Source organism: Mastigoproctus giganteus, chromosome 6 (genome assembly GCF_048544385.1).
Source record: "Mastigoproctus giganteus isolate SK-2022 chromosome 6, ASM4854438v1, whole genome shotgun sequence".
Classification (NCBI taxonomy): Eukaryota; Metazoa; Arthropoda; class Arachnida; order Uropygi; family Thelyphonidae; genus Mastigoproctus; species Mastigoproctus giganteus.
Window position 1 is genome coordinate 178,859,436 of NC_143580.1, and position 18,293 is coordinate 178,877,728.

At 38.7% G+C, this 18,293-nt stretch overlaps 1 protein-coding gene across 1 annotated transcript in view; it reads left to right on the plus strand.

The window, feature by feature from the left end:
* The first annotated feature begins 11,140 nt into the window (after positions 1 to 11,140).
* The window catches only part of smid (nuclear valosin-containing protein-like smid), a 402,569-nt gene continuing 395,416 nt past the window's right edge, over positions 11,141 to 18,293 (plus strand). The window contains exon 1 of the mRNA XM_090375537.1: positions 11,141 to 11,288. Coding sequence (XP_090231663.1) covers positions 11,145 to 11,288 — 144 coding nt within the window. The 5' untranslated portion in view covers positions 11,141 to 11,144. The remainder of the gene's footprint in view (positions 11,289 to 18,293) is intronic.

Genomic DNA, 18,293 nt, shown 5'->3' on the forward strand with positions numbered 1-18,293 from the left:
TTGCAATCTGTTTACAGGTTGCAAGGAAAGCCCGTGGTGTCCTATTGATGATCTATCTAACTTTTGCAAGGTAGAGATAGGGACGTGATAATTACATTACATAACACTTTTGTTAGACCACACTTGGAATACTGTGTTCAAGTATGGAGACCGCACTTAAAGAAAGACATCAAGCTTCTTGAAAGGGTGCAAAGACGGGTAACTCGCCTGGTGAGATCGGCAAAATGGCGTTCTTATGAAGATAGACTTCGAATATGTGGGTTCCAGAGTTTGGAAACTATACATCTTAGAGGAGATTTGATTGAGGTGTTTAAGGCTCTGAGAGGCATCAGTAAAATGAATGAGGACGAAATTTTCAATATTATAAATGATGCTAGAACTAGGGGACATAAATTCAAGTTCTGGGGGAAATGTTTAGATTGGACTGCAGGAAGTTTTATTTTAGCCAGCGAGTTGTAAATTACTGGAATAACTTGCCTTCATGGGTGGTAGGGGCTGATAGTTTGGGGAAAGTCAAAGGTCATCTGGATAGTGCCTTCGGGTGAGGGAAACGTATAGGATGATAGGTTTAATTTCCTTTTCTTTTATTAATTATTATTATTTTTTTAATAATAGTTTTATACCGTTTTTTTTTTTTTTTTTTTTTTTTTGACTGGTGCAGCATAAGCCATAGGCTTTCTTGCATTACTAATACTAATACGGCGATTACTAATACTAATACGGCCATTACTAATACTAAAACTAATACTAATACTCTGTTACTACAAAATCACTCATCTCCCTTTTAGAGTTTGATTAACTTCTGTCATTCTTCTCCTTGAGTAACTCCAGATGTGTGAATGTAGATGCAAAATACGCATTCATTTTATCAGCTACTTGAGCAGCATCATCAACAGTCGATCCATCTATGTTAAGTGTACCAATCTGATTCTTCTCCTTCCTTCTAGAGTTTACATAAGTAAAGACTTTACATACGTTGATTGGTTATTATGTTGTGGTTACAAAGGAACTGGATGCAAGAAATAATTTTGATATCATATATTTGGATTTCAGGAAAGCTTTTGACACTGTTGCGCATGGAAGACTATTGTACAAATTGGAGCAGAATGGTATTAAGGGTAATTTGCTACAATGGATAAAAGGATGGTTAAGTGGGAGAAGACAGAGGATGGTTAAGTGGGAGAAGACAGAGGATGGTTAAGTGGGAGAAGACAGAGGATGGTTAAGTGGGAGAAGACAGAGGATGGTTAAGTGAGAGAAGACAGAGGATGGTAATAATGGGTGCTGCTCTTCGTGGGCTAATGTTATTAGTGGAATCCCACAGGGTTCTGTGTTGGGTCCACTGTTGTTTTGTATATTTATCAATGATATTGATGAAGGTAATCAGGCTTAATGTCGAAGTTTGCAGATGACACAAAGGTTGGCAGGGTTGTTAATGACAGTAATGGTAGTGTGCTACTGCAACAGGATCTAGATATTTTGGGCAGATGGGCTAAGAAGTGGCAACTGAAGTTTAACCTTGACAAATGCAAAGTACTGTATATGGGTAGAAGTAACCCCAGAAAATGTACCACATGTGTGGTACTACACTTAAGGTGTTAGAAAATGAAAAAGACCTGGGAGGAATTGTGCAGTCAGATATGAAGTTTTCTGAACAATGCAGACAGGTTGCCATGGGGTTTGTGTCAATGATATATAGGAATTTTGCTAGCAGGGAAAAGGAGGTGATTGTCCCTCTGTATAAAGCAATGTTCAGGCCACGCTTTGAGTATTGCGTACAGGTCTGGAGGCCTCATTTTAGGAAGGATGTAGATTTGCTTGAGCCTGGAGTGAGAAGGGCAACAAGACTGGTGAGGGAAATGAAGGGATCCTCTTTCCAAGAGAGGCTTAAATTTTTGAAATTGCAGTTGTTGGAGACTAGGCACCTGCGCGGTGATCTGATTGAGGTGTATAAGGCCTTGAACGATTCAGCACGCTGAATTCTGATGGGAACCTTCCACTTGTTCAGATTACCAAACTAACGGGGCATAAATTCAAATTAAGAGAGGACAGATGTAGAATCTATGTGAGGAAATTTGCCTTTAGCCAGCGGGTCGTTAATTGCTGGAACAAACTTCCATCTGTCGTTGTGGAAGTTGATAGTTTGAATAAATTTAAGGAGGAACTGGACAGGCATTTGGAGGGAATGGTGTGATTTTTTATTGGCTGATGCTGCATAAGCTCATACACTTGCTTTCTTGCATCACATGCCACTACTGCTACTACCACTACTAGAACTCTTTGATGTTTTTCTTTCCATCGCTTTAAAAAGATTTCTGTTAATCTGCCTCCGCATGCCTAACCTCCTCTGTGCTTTATTAGAGACTAGCTTATATCTGCCGTTGGCTTCTGTGTCGGTTGATAAATTATATGTAACACATGGATTTTTCTTTTTGCCAAGTGCCTCATTAATTCATCCGAAAACCATTTATGCCTGAAACTTGAACAGTATTTCTTAGATGGTATGTAAAGCCTAGTAACCTCCAAGATTAAGTTTCTGAAGGCTTCCCATTTAGAATTGAACGCTGGTAACATCATTAGTTGATCCCACTGTATAGAATTTAAAAACTGCCTGAGACCACTGAGACCTGACACCACCTTTACGAAAAAAAAAAAAATCCCCTCCCTTTATTTAACCTTGATAGTAGTTACATCTTGAAGTAAACCTTACATCAGTACACTGTGATCACTGTCACCTAGTGGTTTCTTTATCCGCAAATTCTTAATGCATGTATGATCACAGCTGATAATCAGATCCAGGGTATTACACCCTTTGGTTTCCCCTCGAACATGGTTCGGTAGAAAACAGTCATCCAATAAATCCACAAAAGTCTTGATAGCATGCGTGTGCCCAATCCACAAGTTCCAGTCGATATCTGGAAAGTTAAAATCCCCCATTACCAAACATTCTGATCCATTTTATTCTCTGCTCAACTGTTCGCTGTACTCATCACAGTCATTAGGCCTATAACATACTCTTACTATCATTTTTCCTTTCTAGCGTTTATGTCCCACCAAACATACTCAAAATTTCGCTATCCACCCGTGTCAACTGGATGCACCTAATTAGATTTTATGTTTCTTAATTTTATGTTTCTTAATTTTATGTTTCTTAGATTTTATGTTTTTCATAGGCAGCCATCAGAACGCTGAGTTGGCGCCTAATTTCTTGACACTCTAGGCATATAGCACACACAAAGATATCCTCCTTGATTAGATCATATCTTGTTCTAGAAAGGTCTGGAATCATTTCACATTTCACGCATTGTTTTAGACTGTAATGCGTTGGAGAATCGTCCCTTTCGGTTCCCCTGCAAGCCACAGCACTCTGGCTATTCTGTGAACGCTGCTTTGCTGCACTTGTCTGGGTTATGAATCCGTTAAGTATAATTTAATTAACAATGAACGTTAATAAGATTAATAAATTTTACTGATTAATTGATAATACTATATTAATCGAACAGATTTCTAATACAGTGCTACGTTTTTCGCTAAGTTTTACGTTAACCTAATGCTATTCCGTATTGTATAACAATGACGGCAAGTTACGAACGTAAAATCGTAGCTTTTACGTTACGATTTTACTAAGTATTAACTTTGAAAATCGCTATCTAATTTAAAAAATAAACCACAGAGCTTGGCTAGAACTAAAAAGCTACTTTTAGAAAATTATTTTGTATAACAATTAAGGAAATAAAACGACTAAATATGAATGAAAACAGCGTTCGTCGGAGCTGCAAAAATCTTGGTGAACGTGGTAATAACTTCGTACCCAATTCTTGAAGAGTCATCAGTACATTGAACGGTCATCAGGAACATGGGGCTCCCGGTTATAGTGGATGCGAAATTTGAATATATTGAGTACAATGCAGGGAACACTATTACACTACACTTATGATTTACAAAACATGGATTTTTTTTACTGTTTGTGATGAACAAAAGCTTAAATTCCTAGAAGCACTGCTTTACACCACTTTAGAAATTTCGGACCGCATTTGGTACAATGTGTATATAGAGAACAGAAAGGATATTGTTATCATTATAAGCCATGTGGTGCAAGGAAGCCTGGGGCTTATGTTGCACCAGCCAAAACAAAATTCCCGATTTACCCTGAGAGAGAGAGAGAGAGAGAGAGAGAGAGAGAGAGAGAGAGAGAGAGAGAGAGAGAGAGAGAGAAGATATCCAGCTGAGGACCCTGGGTGTACCAAGCCCATACTCACCAGACATGAGCCCCTGGGGTGTGAATTTTCTATAAATGTTAATAAGCACAGAAGAGACGTGGAAGTTGATTCATTTGAAGTACATTGGCAATTTGCTATTCAGTCCGTCGGTCAGTTTGATGTGACACGAGCTCTGCTAAACGATGCAATTGCATCGTTTGCAATTGCACCCCAAAAGAGACCAATTACCCACCTCGTCTGTCAATCCCTTCTAATTATTTCTCTAATACTTCCTTAAAATTTTTAATGGGTCAGATAATGAATTACTCCTACCTAAAAGCGAAATTTTTGTACATCAATCCTACAGCCATCGTTTGTCAATTTAAGTTTCTCTTGCTTTATGCGTGTTGTCTCACAACGAGTAAGGATACTATTAGCACTTAGTTTTTAATTTACGAGTATTTAAAACCTTAAACACTTGAATATAGTACTCCTTGCAGTTTCCTAATTCCCAATCGCTGCAGTTTGCTTATCTGAAGTCATTCATGGTAAGGGTACCCTTTTGTGTCTTTGCTCATTTCTGTACCAGTTCCAGGAATTCCACGATCTTCATAAAATAAGACATGTATTCATTGTTCACGTTGTCACCTAGCCACTGCTTTATTCCATGGGATAATTACCTCCTAACAGACCTACCCGATATCATTTACAAAAATTCCTGAGCTATTCAGCAGACTACATGCAGTTCTCTTTCGTTCTCCAAAAGCTTGAATGTAGCACCACCTAAGTGATAAATTATTTCAGGATTAACACTGCCGATTTATAGTACCTAGCAATTATCAATGTTAAACTTCTATTGCCTGAAGGATTCCACTAATAACATTAGTCCAAGAAGAAGAAATAAAAATTAACTGTCATATTAAGGATTTAATTTGTATGCCCACGTAAATTAAGTTCATAAATTGCCTGTGTTTTCTGGTCGATAAGCCTTTTTTTTTTTCTAGACTAAAAACCTGGTTTTCGGGGAAAACATCTTGCTATCTACACCTGAGATCGACTTATTCAGCCTTTTAATTAGAAAATCCCATGAAACTTTCTAGCATCATTGACGGTGTTCCAACCGTGCCTTTCCCACCAGGTGTGGGGAGGTCGATTATATAACCACTGTACTACCGCGCACAGTCCAGGAAGGAAAGTGTCTATTTATAATCACAATCTCTTTTCTGCACATACACTGTCCCTTTATCCGTAGCAGTTACTTGTCCCTAGTGCCAAACTGCTTAAAAGTTAGAAATGTAACATGTGGAAGTGTGCAGAAGCTTCACTGAAATCTAAGTATACGATGTGAAATTTTTTTGTTGAATTTAGTTTATTGGTTACTAAAATATTGTCTGTACTCAGATTGACCTGAAAAGGATCTCCCAATCACAAAACCTAAATATGATTTCCATATAACTCCATTCATGTTAAGATGATCCTACTCATCCATCATTTGACCAACGTTCCTTCGGTGAGGTCTACCGGCAGCTCATAAAAGACCATATGCACCAAGGAGCGCTGCATTTTTTCCCAGACCGAAACGAGATATCCCAGGAGAATAATTTCCCCGTGTCATCAGGCCCGCACCATTCACTAATGGTTCGAGGAACACAGTGAAAATATCATCCAACTAGATTGACCGCAAAATTCATTTGAACTGAATCCAACTGAACACCTGTAAAATGTTTTAGAATGGAAAGTGAAGCGTATGGACATGCAACCGTCATATATTCCGTCACTTTTGAAAGCATTGCAGCAGCACGGCTGCAGATTCCTACGGATGTGTTCAGTCATCCAGTACTGTACAGCCAATGCTTAGGCGAAGAGTTGTTGTTATCCATGCTAACTGTGGCCGGTATTAGGGAGGTGGTAATAATCGATTGATCAATGATGGTACATCTTAATAAAGTGCTCTCTCGAGTAGTACAGCTGTTACTCGCTGTCCTCATTATACACGGCTGAAAGATACCCGACTTCGATTCCTGTTTATGACGTCAGGAATTTTTGTTTTTTTTCAACGTGGCTGAAGTAGTTGGTCTCAGCAGAGTAAGTTTGTTAGTTGGGATCAGGCACACTCATGCCTGAAAGTTTGCAATCAGCATATAGCAGCAGTTTTCGTTAATGCTTTGGAAATTAACTATCAAAATGTAAAGTTCAATAGAAAACAATAATCCACTACAAAATATTTAACGATTTTTTATTAAGCACTGAAAAATTTACAACAAAAAATAGTGAAATGGTTAACATTACCAACTACACTAGATTTTTCTACCAAAAGTCCTCCACGATATTTTATCATTGCCTTACACAGACTTGGCATTATGGCGATTAATCTGATAATATTATCTTGACTAACATTATTCCAAGTGATCTGCAAGGTTTCCTATAAATTTTGAGTAGACAGTCAGATCTGATGTTCTAGCTGATCCATAAAACTCTATTGAGGTTAAGTCAGGATTAGAGTGGCCACATGATAATTTGCAATTTCGCCTGCTGTGGCTTGAGAGTACCTGCTTAGCATTTCCTCTGGTAGGTACGGGACTTCCCCCTCTTCAGTTTAAACAAAGATTGTAATGGTCTATCTCCACTTGGCTAGGGACATATCTAGTTGTGGCCCACCTCCTTGTGGTGTAGACGGGCACCAGGCACGCTTACCAGGAGATCGCCTGCCCAGTGGCAAAGGGTCAGAAACAAGTAAACAACACAACAACACATAATAATAATAATTATTATTATTAGCCGTATGGTGCAAGGAAGCCTGAGACTTCCTGAGCCTGAAGAAACCTTCACCAGCCAAAAAAATTCCCAAGTTACCCTGAGAGAGAGAGAGAGAGAGAGAGAGAGAGAGAGAGAGAGAGAGAGAGAGAGAGAGAGAGAGAAGAATCACCAAGAAAGAGAAGAATGATGATATCCAGCTGAGGACCCTCGGAATGCCAAGCCCATACCCACCAAATGTGAGCCCCTGGGGTTAAATAATATATACAAAAATTAAAACTACACATTTATGTCCGTTCTACAGAGATTTGTATCATCACCGAGTAACATGAGGAGATGAACTGATGTTCCGGGTGCCGCTGTGCAGAAGATGCTATTATCTTCTGCACAGATACTATTATCTTTTTCCAATATTTAATTGCTAAATCCAATGTTGAGGTTAGCCCAAGTCGTAGTGGTTTTGAAACACTACATTGCCATGAAATCCTGCTTGATCAAGATTAAGTTTAAATATACACGGCAGTTTCTCCGTTCCTATGAATTCAATAAGGTTCAGTAAGTGGCTCAACATTCAGTTTCAATAAGGTTCAATATTTCAGGTTCAATAAGGTTCAATTGCGTTTTGAAATCAGTATTATCTTGTGCTTCCGTTGCTACTCGTGATTCTCCTGAACGTCGTTTGTCTTTTAAACTACCAGTTTCCTTGAATTTTCGAATTATAGTTTGTATTGCTATAAATGTAAGGCCCAATTTTTTTTCCCAATACTTCTCATGGAATAACTTTGTTTATACAGAGTTATAAAGTAGAATTTTTATTTTTAACACTCAGTTTCTTATTTCTCGCACCAAAACTTTCATTAAACACTCATTTTGAGAATCGGATATTCATTTTTTTATAGTACAGCTCTTACTACTCAATTTGCATTATTGCAAAATACTCCAGAATCTACTACAATCTTCTATAACATTGAAACACTCCCACTTTCTAGAACAGTATTATTATTATTCTTAGTAGTAGTAGTGGTGGCAAAAGATGCAAGAAAGCAAGCTTAAATAGCATCAACAAAAAAAAAAAAAAAAAAAAAACCACCACCCTTCTCCCGTCCATATCCTTCAAGAAATTTGTCTAGTTTTTCCTTGAATTTATTCAAAGCATCCTCGTCTACAGCAGCGTATGGAAGTCTGTTCTGACAAGCAATCCCCTGCTGGCTGAAGGCAAACTCCCGTACATTTAATCTGCAATTCTTCCTCAAATTGAATATAGATCCCCCTCATGTGTGTGTAGGCTCGGCAGGAGGAAGAATGCCGTTAATATTAAGCCTACACAATTCATTCTAGGCCATAAACAACGCAATGAGATATCCCTTTAGGTGGTGTCTAGTCTCGAAATGCAGCATTTTGTAGAACAAGCCTTTCTACATATGAGGACCCTTCTGTTACCTTCACCAATCTGTTTGCCTTTATCTGCACCCATAATAGTAGATCTATATCCTTCCTAAAACGAGTTCTCCAGATCTGTATACCTTACTCAAGATACGGCCTAATCATGGCCCTGCTCACAGGTGTAATCACCTCCATTTCTCTGCTGGCAAAGTTTCTGTACATCATTGACAAAATCCTATGAGCTGTCGGGGCAGCATGTCTGCACATTCCTATCGAATTTCATATCTGACTGCACAATAATCCCCAGATCTTTTTCATTTTTCCTTATCCTGAGTGTACCACACAGTTGATTGGTTACTCTGGGATTACTGATACCCATATGCAGTACATTGCATTTTTTAAATTGTAGTAGTAGTAATGCAAATAATTAGCATTAGCATTAGTAGAGGCAGATGATGCAAGAAAGCAAGCTTATGCAACATCGGCCAAAAAAAAAAAAAAAAAAGAAAGAAAAAAAAAAAACACTTCCACTTCACCCCTCCTTTTGTTCGAAATACCTGTCCAGCTGAGCCTTAAATTTATTTAGGCTATCAACTTCCACAACAAGGGGTGGAAGTCTGTTCCACCAATCAACTACCCACTGGCTAAAGGCAAATTTCCGCACATCCATCCTACATGTGTCTTTCCTCAATTTGAATTTATGCCCTCTCAGGTGATTATTCGGAACAACAGGAAGAATCCCATCGGCATTGAGCACGCTCAAATCATTCAACGCTTTATACACCTCTATCAGATTACCTCGCCAGTGCCTAGTCTCCAGACACTGTAATTTGCAGAACTTAAGCCTTTCTTAGTAAGAGCAACCCTTTGTTCCATTCACTAATCTTTTTGCCCTTCTCTCTACACGTTCTAGCAGCTCTACATCCTTCTTGAAATGAGGCATCCAGACCTGTATACAGTACTCAAAGTGTGGCCTGACCATTGTCTTATACAAGGAAGTATAAGGCAATGGTCCCTTATCCCTGCTAGAAAAATTCCTGTATATCATTGACAAGACACCATGAGCTACTCTTGCAGCTCGTCTGCATTGCTCAGAGAACTTCATATCTGCCTACACAATTACCCCCAGGTCCTTTTCATTCTCTATCACTGTCAGTGTAGTATCACAGAGTTGACACTTTGCCCTGGGGTTGCTGTTTCCCATATGTAGTACTTTACATTTGTCAATGTTAAAATTCATTTGCCACCTCTCAGCCCATCTGCTCAACCATTCCAGATCCTGTTGCAGCAGCATAGCATCAGTAGAGTCCTTAACAACCCTGCCAACCTTTGTATCTTCTGCGAACTTGGACATTAAGCTTGATATATCATCATCAATATTATTTATAAATACAGTTGAATACACCTCTGGCATTCCCTCGCTGAATAACTCCTCATGTGTGAATGTCGATGCAAAATATTCATTTAGTTTGTTAGCTACCTGAGCAGGATCATCAACATTTGAACCATCGATATCAAGTGGACCAATCTGATTCATCCCCTTCCTTCTAGAGTTTACATAAGTAAAGAATTCTTTGTTGTTTTTCTTTGCATCCTTTGCCAAAGATTTCTCGTGATCTGCCTTCGCCTGCCTAACGTCCTTTGTAACTGGGTTACAGGTCAACTTATATCTGTCATAGGCTTCTGTGTCACATATTAATTTATACGTATCCCATGCATTTTTCTTCTCTGCCATATGTCTCATTAGTTCATCTGGCATCCATTTAGGCATAAACCTTGAACAGTATTTCTTAGTTGGTATGTAAAGCCTAGTAGCTTCCAAAATAAGTTCTTTGAATGCTTCCCATTTTGAATTTGTTGTTGGTAACATCATCAGTTGGTCTCACTGTATAGAATTAAAAACTGTCTCAGACCATCGTAGTCGCCTTTACGAAAGCAAAAATGCAAGAAAGCAAGCTTGTATAGCCTCAGTCAAAAAAAAAAAAAAAAAAAAAAAAAATACCCGCAGTCAATGTTAAACTTCAGATGCTTTTTCTCAACCCATCCACCTAATTTTTTTAGATCTTGTTGTCAGAGTGTACCATCATTCTGTAATGTCTACTGCATTCAGGAGACTTTATACCTTTATGGGATATTCTTCTAATATTCTTAAATATTATTTAAGTTTTTTGATTTTTATACATAATAGAAAATATTTCAATAAAAATTTGTACCCAATTTGGTTCTATTTTAAAAAAATTTGAAAATGAAAATAAATTAAAAGCCATTCTAAACTTTTAAGCTGTTGTGTATATTGGACTACGGAGAGGGTAGCTTGGTTTCTTCTTCTGGAAATTTGATTTTCGTCCAGCAAATAGGCAAAATTGATCACACAACCCCCATTTTATAGACATGATATGTATGGTGTAATATGGTAAAGTTGAGGATGCGCCTAAAACATTCATTCAACAACGAAAACCAATGTTCTATGATACATTTATAGCCTAACCTACGTTTTTTGCCATTTTTATTTTATCTAATTTTGCTAATCTGTCACGTTGCTATAAGAAAAGCGCTCTCTCGGCCACCTATTTCCAAAATAATTTAGTTATATATTATAAAGAAAATACTGAAAGTGCATATTTATGTATAAAATTGCTGGGTTTGCTATAATATTTGGGTATTTGTAAATTAATTCATTGTGTACTTATCTTATACCTCTCTCATTGTATTTTATGTATATCTTTATATTGGATTGTAATAAATCGAAAACCACGTGTGCGGCAGTTGTGTTATAATAATATTGCTTATTTTTTATTATGAAACCAAATGGATTATATTCCATTGAAACACGGTCGTTGTAAACGGCCACTATTATGTGAGGAGAGCAAGAAGTTTAGATTAAAAAAGCAAAAGATGTCCAGACGACCGGTGTTTATTGGAGATTCAAGGCTGCTGTTCAGAATTAAAGAGGTATGTTTCGTTTTCCTAAATCTGGAATATTCAACTATAAATAACACTGGTCAGAAAAATTAAAATTTTTTTTTTTTCCATTAAAGATGAGAATACACTTTTGTAAACTAGTTTTGTGCACCAATTTCAAATGTATTCTCTGCCATCAAAGGCAGATATTGTTGAGATATCAAAGGCATGGTGTCACACAGATATAAGCAGTGCAGAATTGGAATTTGAGGAGTACAATGTGTACAGAAAGGACAGACAGGGTAGGAAGGGTAATGCTGTTAGTTAAGAAACATAAAATCTAAGGAAGTGCATCCAGTTGATATGGGTGGATAGTGCAATGTTGAGTCTGTTTGGTGTGACAAACATTGGGAAAGGGAAAATGAGAGTAGGAGTATGTTAAAGGCCTAATGACTCTAATGTGTACAGTGAACAGTTGTGCAGAGAAATAAAATGGGCCAATAAGTCAGAATGTGTTGTAATGGGAGGTTTTAACTTTCCCGATATCGATCAGAACTCGTGAGTTGGTCACTTGCACGATAGCAAGACTTTTGTGGATTTATTGGAGGATTGTTTTCTACAGTAACATGTTTGAAGAGCAACCAGAGGGAGTAATTGATCTGATCTGATTATCAGTAGTGATTAATCATGCATTAAGAATTTGCAGATAAAGGAACTACTAGTTGGCAGTGATCACAGTGTACCGATGTGGGATTTACTTAAAGATGTAACTACCATCAAGGGTAAAGGGAAGGGTTTTTGTTTTCATAAAGGTGACTACAGTGGTCTCAGACAGTTTTTAAATTCTATACAGTGGGATTAACTGATGATGTTACCAATGGAGAATTTTAAATGGGGAGCCTTCAGGGACTTAATCTTGGAGGCTACTAGGCTTTTCATACCAACTAAGAAATACTGTTGAAGTTTCAGGCCTAAATGGTTGTCGGATGAATTAATGAGGCTCGTGGCAGAGAAGTAAAATGTATGGACTGCATATAAATTATCAGGCTGCACATAAATTATCAGAAGCCTATGGCAGATATAAGCCAGTCTGTAATCAAGTCACATAGGTGGTAATGCAGACAAAGACAGATTATGAGAAATCTTTGGCAAAGGACACAAAGGAAAAATAGCAAAGAGTTCTTTACTTATGTAAACTCTAGAAGGAAAGGGATGATTGGTCCACTTAACATAGATGGTTTGACTGCTGATAATCCTGCTCAAGTAGCCGATAAACTGAATGAGTATTTCAAGGAGGAGAATGACAGAAGTTTATGAAAATTTTAATGGAGATAAGTGGTTTTGTAATAACCAAGAGCAAAGTGGAGGAGAAATTGTTGAAGTTAAACATAAAAAAGGCACCTGGGGCAGATGGAATCTATCCAGTTATAATGAAGAAGGCAGCAAGGGAAGCAAGCAAGCCCTTAGCCATAATTATGAGAGCATCCTTAGAGTCAGGGAAGGGTCCCCATGGACAGGAGATGTGCAAATGTAGACCTAATTCACAAAGGTGGTTCATAAATAATTATAGACCTGTTAGTTTAACACTGTTCTGGGGAAAATATTGAAGTCACTGGTTAAAGAGGGGATACAGAATCACCTAAGGAAGACAGCAGTAATAGCTCAGACACAGCATGGGTTTGTTAAGGGGAAGTCTTGTGTGACCAATTTGATTGGATACTAAAATGTGGTCAAAAAGGAACTGGATGCTAAAAACAATTTTGATATCATATACTTTTATTTCAGGAAACCTTTTGATACTGTTGCACATGGAAGGCTGCTGTACAAATTGGAGCTGTATGGCATTAGGGGCAAGTTACTGCAATGGATAAAGGGATGGTTGAGATGGCAGAGAGTGGTAATAAATGGCTACTGCTGTACATGGACTAATGTTATTAGTGGAGTCCCCCAGGGATCGGTGCTTGGCCCATTGTTGTTTTGTGTATTTACCAATGATATCGATGAAGGTATATCAGGTTTAATGTCCACATTTGCAGATGATACAAAGGTTGGCAGGGTTGTTAATGACAGTATGCTACTGCAACAGGATCTAGAAAAGTTAGGCAGATGGGCTGAGAAGTTTAACATTGACAAATGCAAAGTACCCCATATGGGTAGCTGTAACCCAAGAGAAAGAAACGTACCAACTGTGTGGTACTACTCTCAGGGAGGTATAGAATGAAAAAGACCTGGGGGGGGATAATTGTGCAGTCAGATATGAAGTCTCTGAGCAGTACAGACGTGCTGCCAGAGTAGGTCATGGAGTTTTATCAATGATATATAGGAATTTTGCAAGCAGAGACAAGGAGGTAATTATCCCTTTGTAAAGGCAAAGGTCTGGCCACACCTTGAGTACTATATACACTCAATGAGGACTAGAGGCCTTATTTTAGGAAGGATGGAGAGTTGCCATAAAGAGTACAGAGAAGGGCAACAAGTAGGGTGGGGTAAAATGTAATAGTATGAAGTGATGACATTTTTGGATATGGTGTACACATGATAAGAATATACCCAGATCCCAGACATAACATGGCCTCAACAATGACTCATGCATACACACTACTCAGACTCCCTCCAGTCACTATCTGGGGCAGAGTAGAGGTAGCACGATTTTCACTAGCTGATCTGGAAGCCTCCTAAAGAGTTACCAATACCTTTGGTCCAGTGTACTAACTAGCGGCTGGTCTGCGAACACCGTTTTTAGAGCTGTACCCTCTAAATGTAAGGAAGAATGGATCTCGCCATGATGTCCATCATAACCCTAAAAGTCGTCAGTCATACTGCATGATGGAAGAGATGGGAAAGGTTGACCGGAACTTAGCTGTGGAGACTAAACATGGGTTCCACACTTCAGGCCTCCAATAAGCAAAGTGGTGGTATTGCATCGGTTGATGAGAGTCATCTACCACCTAGTATTGCCTGGTAACACAGAGGGATAGCATTCCTTCATGTGGTGTGGGTGCCACACCTCGACACTTGCTTACTTAGGTTCACACCTACGTGGTTACCCACAGTGTGCTTTTGCATGGGGGTTATACCCAGGATTACTAACAGTTCCACCATTGTGAAGGTGCAAGCAGAGGATTTAGCTGTCACAAACTGTGTGGACTTTGCCAAAATTGGGTCCACTTGACTTGAGTGTCACCCAAATATTAAAGGCAAGATGCCTTTGATTGTTATAGTGCTAGTGTTTTTAAATTGGAGGGTGCATTATGAACACAAAAATGTTACTGAAAATTATGCTGTATTGTAATGATAGGTTTGCTTCCTAAAAATCACTGATGAGATATTATGTTGAATGCTCTATGATCATTTATAAGCTGAGCTTCCTAGAAAGTTGCATAATTTTACTAAAAGCAGAAACACTGATGAAATATGCTATTTATTTCTGACAGGCCCAACAGACAAGCAAAGGGAAGAAGAAAGAAGAATGAAATACAGAGATGAACTAGTAGTTCATCTTTTGAAATGGAGGTCTACATGGACCAAAAATTTTGAATTCTATCCTGCTCAGTTTGATGACTCTTTGGTCTGACCCAGGTTGAGGATGATGAATGCAGTGTTATCCATACTCAACTGAAACTCAACCGTTTTTTTTTTTTCCTCCACAATACCTGGCGAAAGTAAAGAAAGCCAACACGAGAACCACGGGAAACTTCCAGAAAACTTATTTCCCCACTACTGCAGTTTCTCCCAGCATTCTCAGTAAACAGATGGTACGTGCTATCAGTTGTAGAAGACGATAATGATGTATTGATTAGTTTTTTCTCATTGATTCTTGGTGAGTGAATTGACAAATTTTGATTTGTGATATTGTTGATTATTCACATTTCTGCTTCACTTACTAATTTTGTTGCACGAGTTTGCGCTAATCAGCTGAACCGGTCAGCTGCCCGACTTCCTCGGAGTCTAGGGCAGTTAGGGTGAAACACTAAACATGTAGTTGGAGCAGAGGGCTGAAATTTACTTACCTGTACACCCTTCAGACTGTCTCAGTCCTAGGGTGTTTAACCCCACTTCTTTGGTGCCTCCGTAGCCAGGTGGGAAGGAGCAGCAGTGCATAGCACATGCTTCTTGATTAGACCGGGGTTCGAGCCCGTCACCACCAAATACGGAGGATGCGGAAAGGTCAGGGAATGACCACCGCATATCCTGGAGCAGTATGGCCTTAGTTGCTAATGCTCCTAAAAACCAAATAACAACAACAACCCCCACTTCTCACTGTTTTTTTAAAATAGGAAAGCGCTTCTACAGACGGTGCGTGTTATTGGTAGTAGCAGTAAAAGTTCATTTCTTATTGGAAAAACAGCGGGGAGGGGGAGATGAACACCCTAAGACTGAGGCAGTCTGGAGGGTGTACCCGTAAGTAAATTTCAGCCCACTCATGAACTCTGCTTATAATAACGAGAAAAAGACTAATCAATCGTTATCGACTTCTACTGCCACTACTGATAACATGCACCATCTGTTTACCGAGATTGCAGGGAGAAACGAGTTTTGCTAGTAAGTTAAGCAAAGTTTCCCGTGGTCTTACTCAGGTCCATTTTTTGATGGGGGGGGGCAGTTTTGAGTTTCTTCCCAGACAACTAAGGTCATGAAGCATTCATATATTGTTAATATAAATCATGTATTATGTGGTCCATTTTCCTATTTCTTTGGATGAAAAATTCAACTATCAGGAAAGTGGGGGGCATGCAGCCTTCCCCCGAGACTAACTAACTTGGCAGTAAAATGAATAAATAAGCAATCTTTGTGACACAGAAAATTCAGCAGCCATTATGGAAATAGACTCCAAATCAGGCATTACTATAAGCAAGCACACATCAGAAAATTTCATCTTTAACCACGGTGATGTCATCATTAATTAGGTTGACCATATTTTTTTAATATTAATTTGGAGACTTATGTTATAACAGATATGATACTGCTACATGCTATGGCAAACTTTGCTTCTTGCTGTGTGCTCATCAGAGAGAGTCACTTTCATTGTAATAAACTTACCTGTCCATCACTTTTACAGGTCAGGGTTTTATTTTTCTGGAATTTTAGCTGCAAAGAAATTATATTTTTGAGTTTGTTAGGCAATTTTCATTGAAAAAAAAAAAAAAAAAAAAAAATATATATATATATATACACAGGGTGTCTCAAAAATATTGGTACAAATGTTTAGGGGAGGTAGGTAACATCTAAAGGAATGTGAATCGCATAGGAACCCATAACCGGAAACGTCACCCTAAGTCAGTACACGGCACTGTTCATCAGTTAGTGAGAGGGAAAATTTCTGGTTTTCTCATTCAAGCAGTAATCACCGCACACAGTTCATGCATTGATATACGAACTGTGAGCTGGCAGACATGCACCTAGTGTATGGATTAGTAGAGGGCCCACACGTTGTGTGCCCCCATGCGTCACAACATCACTTCGCAATAAATGTGTGGGTAGGTATAGTCAGTGACTGCTTAGTCAGCCCATACCTGTTACCATCCCGCATGAACTCTGCTAAATATCGGATCTTTCTTGAACAAGTTCTACCAGGGTTACTTGACGATGTTCCAGCAAATGTGAGAAGTAACATTTGGTTTCAGCATGACGGGGCACTTCCCATTATGGAAGGCATGTTTGTGACCATTTGAACAGACGTTTTGGGCGTCGATGGATTGGCCGTGGTGGACCCATTGCCTGGCCCCCCATGCTCACCTGATTTATCGATCCTTGATTTCTTTCTGTGGGGGCCCTCAAATCTATCGTGTATGAATCGCCTGTGGAGACGGAAATAGATCTTGTGGCGAGACTTGTCTGCGCTGCTGCTACTGTCAAAGGAACTCCAGGTGTGTTCGACCATGTCTGCCAGTCCATGCTGCGTCGGTGTCATGCATGCATCGTGTCTCATGGTGGAACCTTCGAGCATCTGTTGTAACCTCATGAAATGCATCCATCTTGTACTCCATTGTTAATATTATGTCAAATAAATGTTTGCCGCTAATTACTGTCTTGTGTCATTTCTGCTTCTTGTGCCTCTGCTACTACTTTCCCATGATGTTTCCGGTTACGGGTTCCTATGCGATTCACATTCTTTTAGATGTTACCTACCTCCCCTAAATGTTTGTACCAATATTTTTGAGACACGTGTGTGTTATTGGTAGTAGCAGTAGTTTATATATATATATTAACCCAGTTTTGAGTGAAAAAGGCCGAATTTATTTAGCTATGTATTGCTCTTGGGCCAAAAGTCATCATGACAGTGTCATTATATCAACCACTGACAAATGGTTCAACTTTTAGATAAGAAACAGCTTCTGTTAAATTACAAGCTGTTATGCTGTAGCTAAGAAGAAATTACCACCTGTCACAATGACAGCTTGGTAATATCACTCAACTGCAAGCATGCCTGACTTTTATGTAAAACACTTCTGATTGATATTACACTTGGAAATTTTTAAACAGTGGCTCAAGAGGATACTTTGCATAGAGGAACTGAAGTCAAAAGCTATTCTTGTGATATTGGTAAATAATTGGCTGTGTTCAGAGTGTCTATCAGTTTTCCATTGCTGATGAGCATGGTGAGTTGAAAACAATTTTCTGTGAAACACTGCCATAACATATGTGACAGGAAAAGCAACTCCATTAACAAGTATGCAGAACTTGCAGCTTTTGCATGTAAAGCAGTTCAAATCGAAATTATAATCATGTATTGCTTGTAAATTTTTTTTTGCAACAGCAGCCCAAAGGGATACCCCATATCAATGAACAAAAGAAAGACGCTAGGTAACTTTTTGTGTTATTGATAAAAGTTTGATGATGTTCACCCTCACTTTGCCATTACTGATGAGTATAGTGGGCTACAAAACACTGTGAAACACATCCAATGGCATGACAAAGTGCTGCTCCTAACTTTTGCATGCAAAGTAGCCGCAATCAGAATTCCTAAGTCAAGTATTAGAAATTTTTTACACAACGAAAGAGTTGACATGGTTATGCGTCCCGAAAGAGCATAGACACTGATGATGATATTGAAGT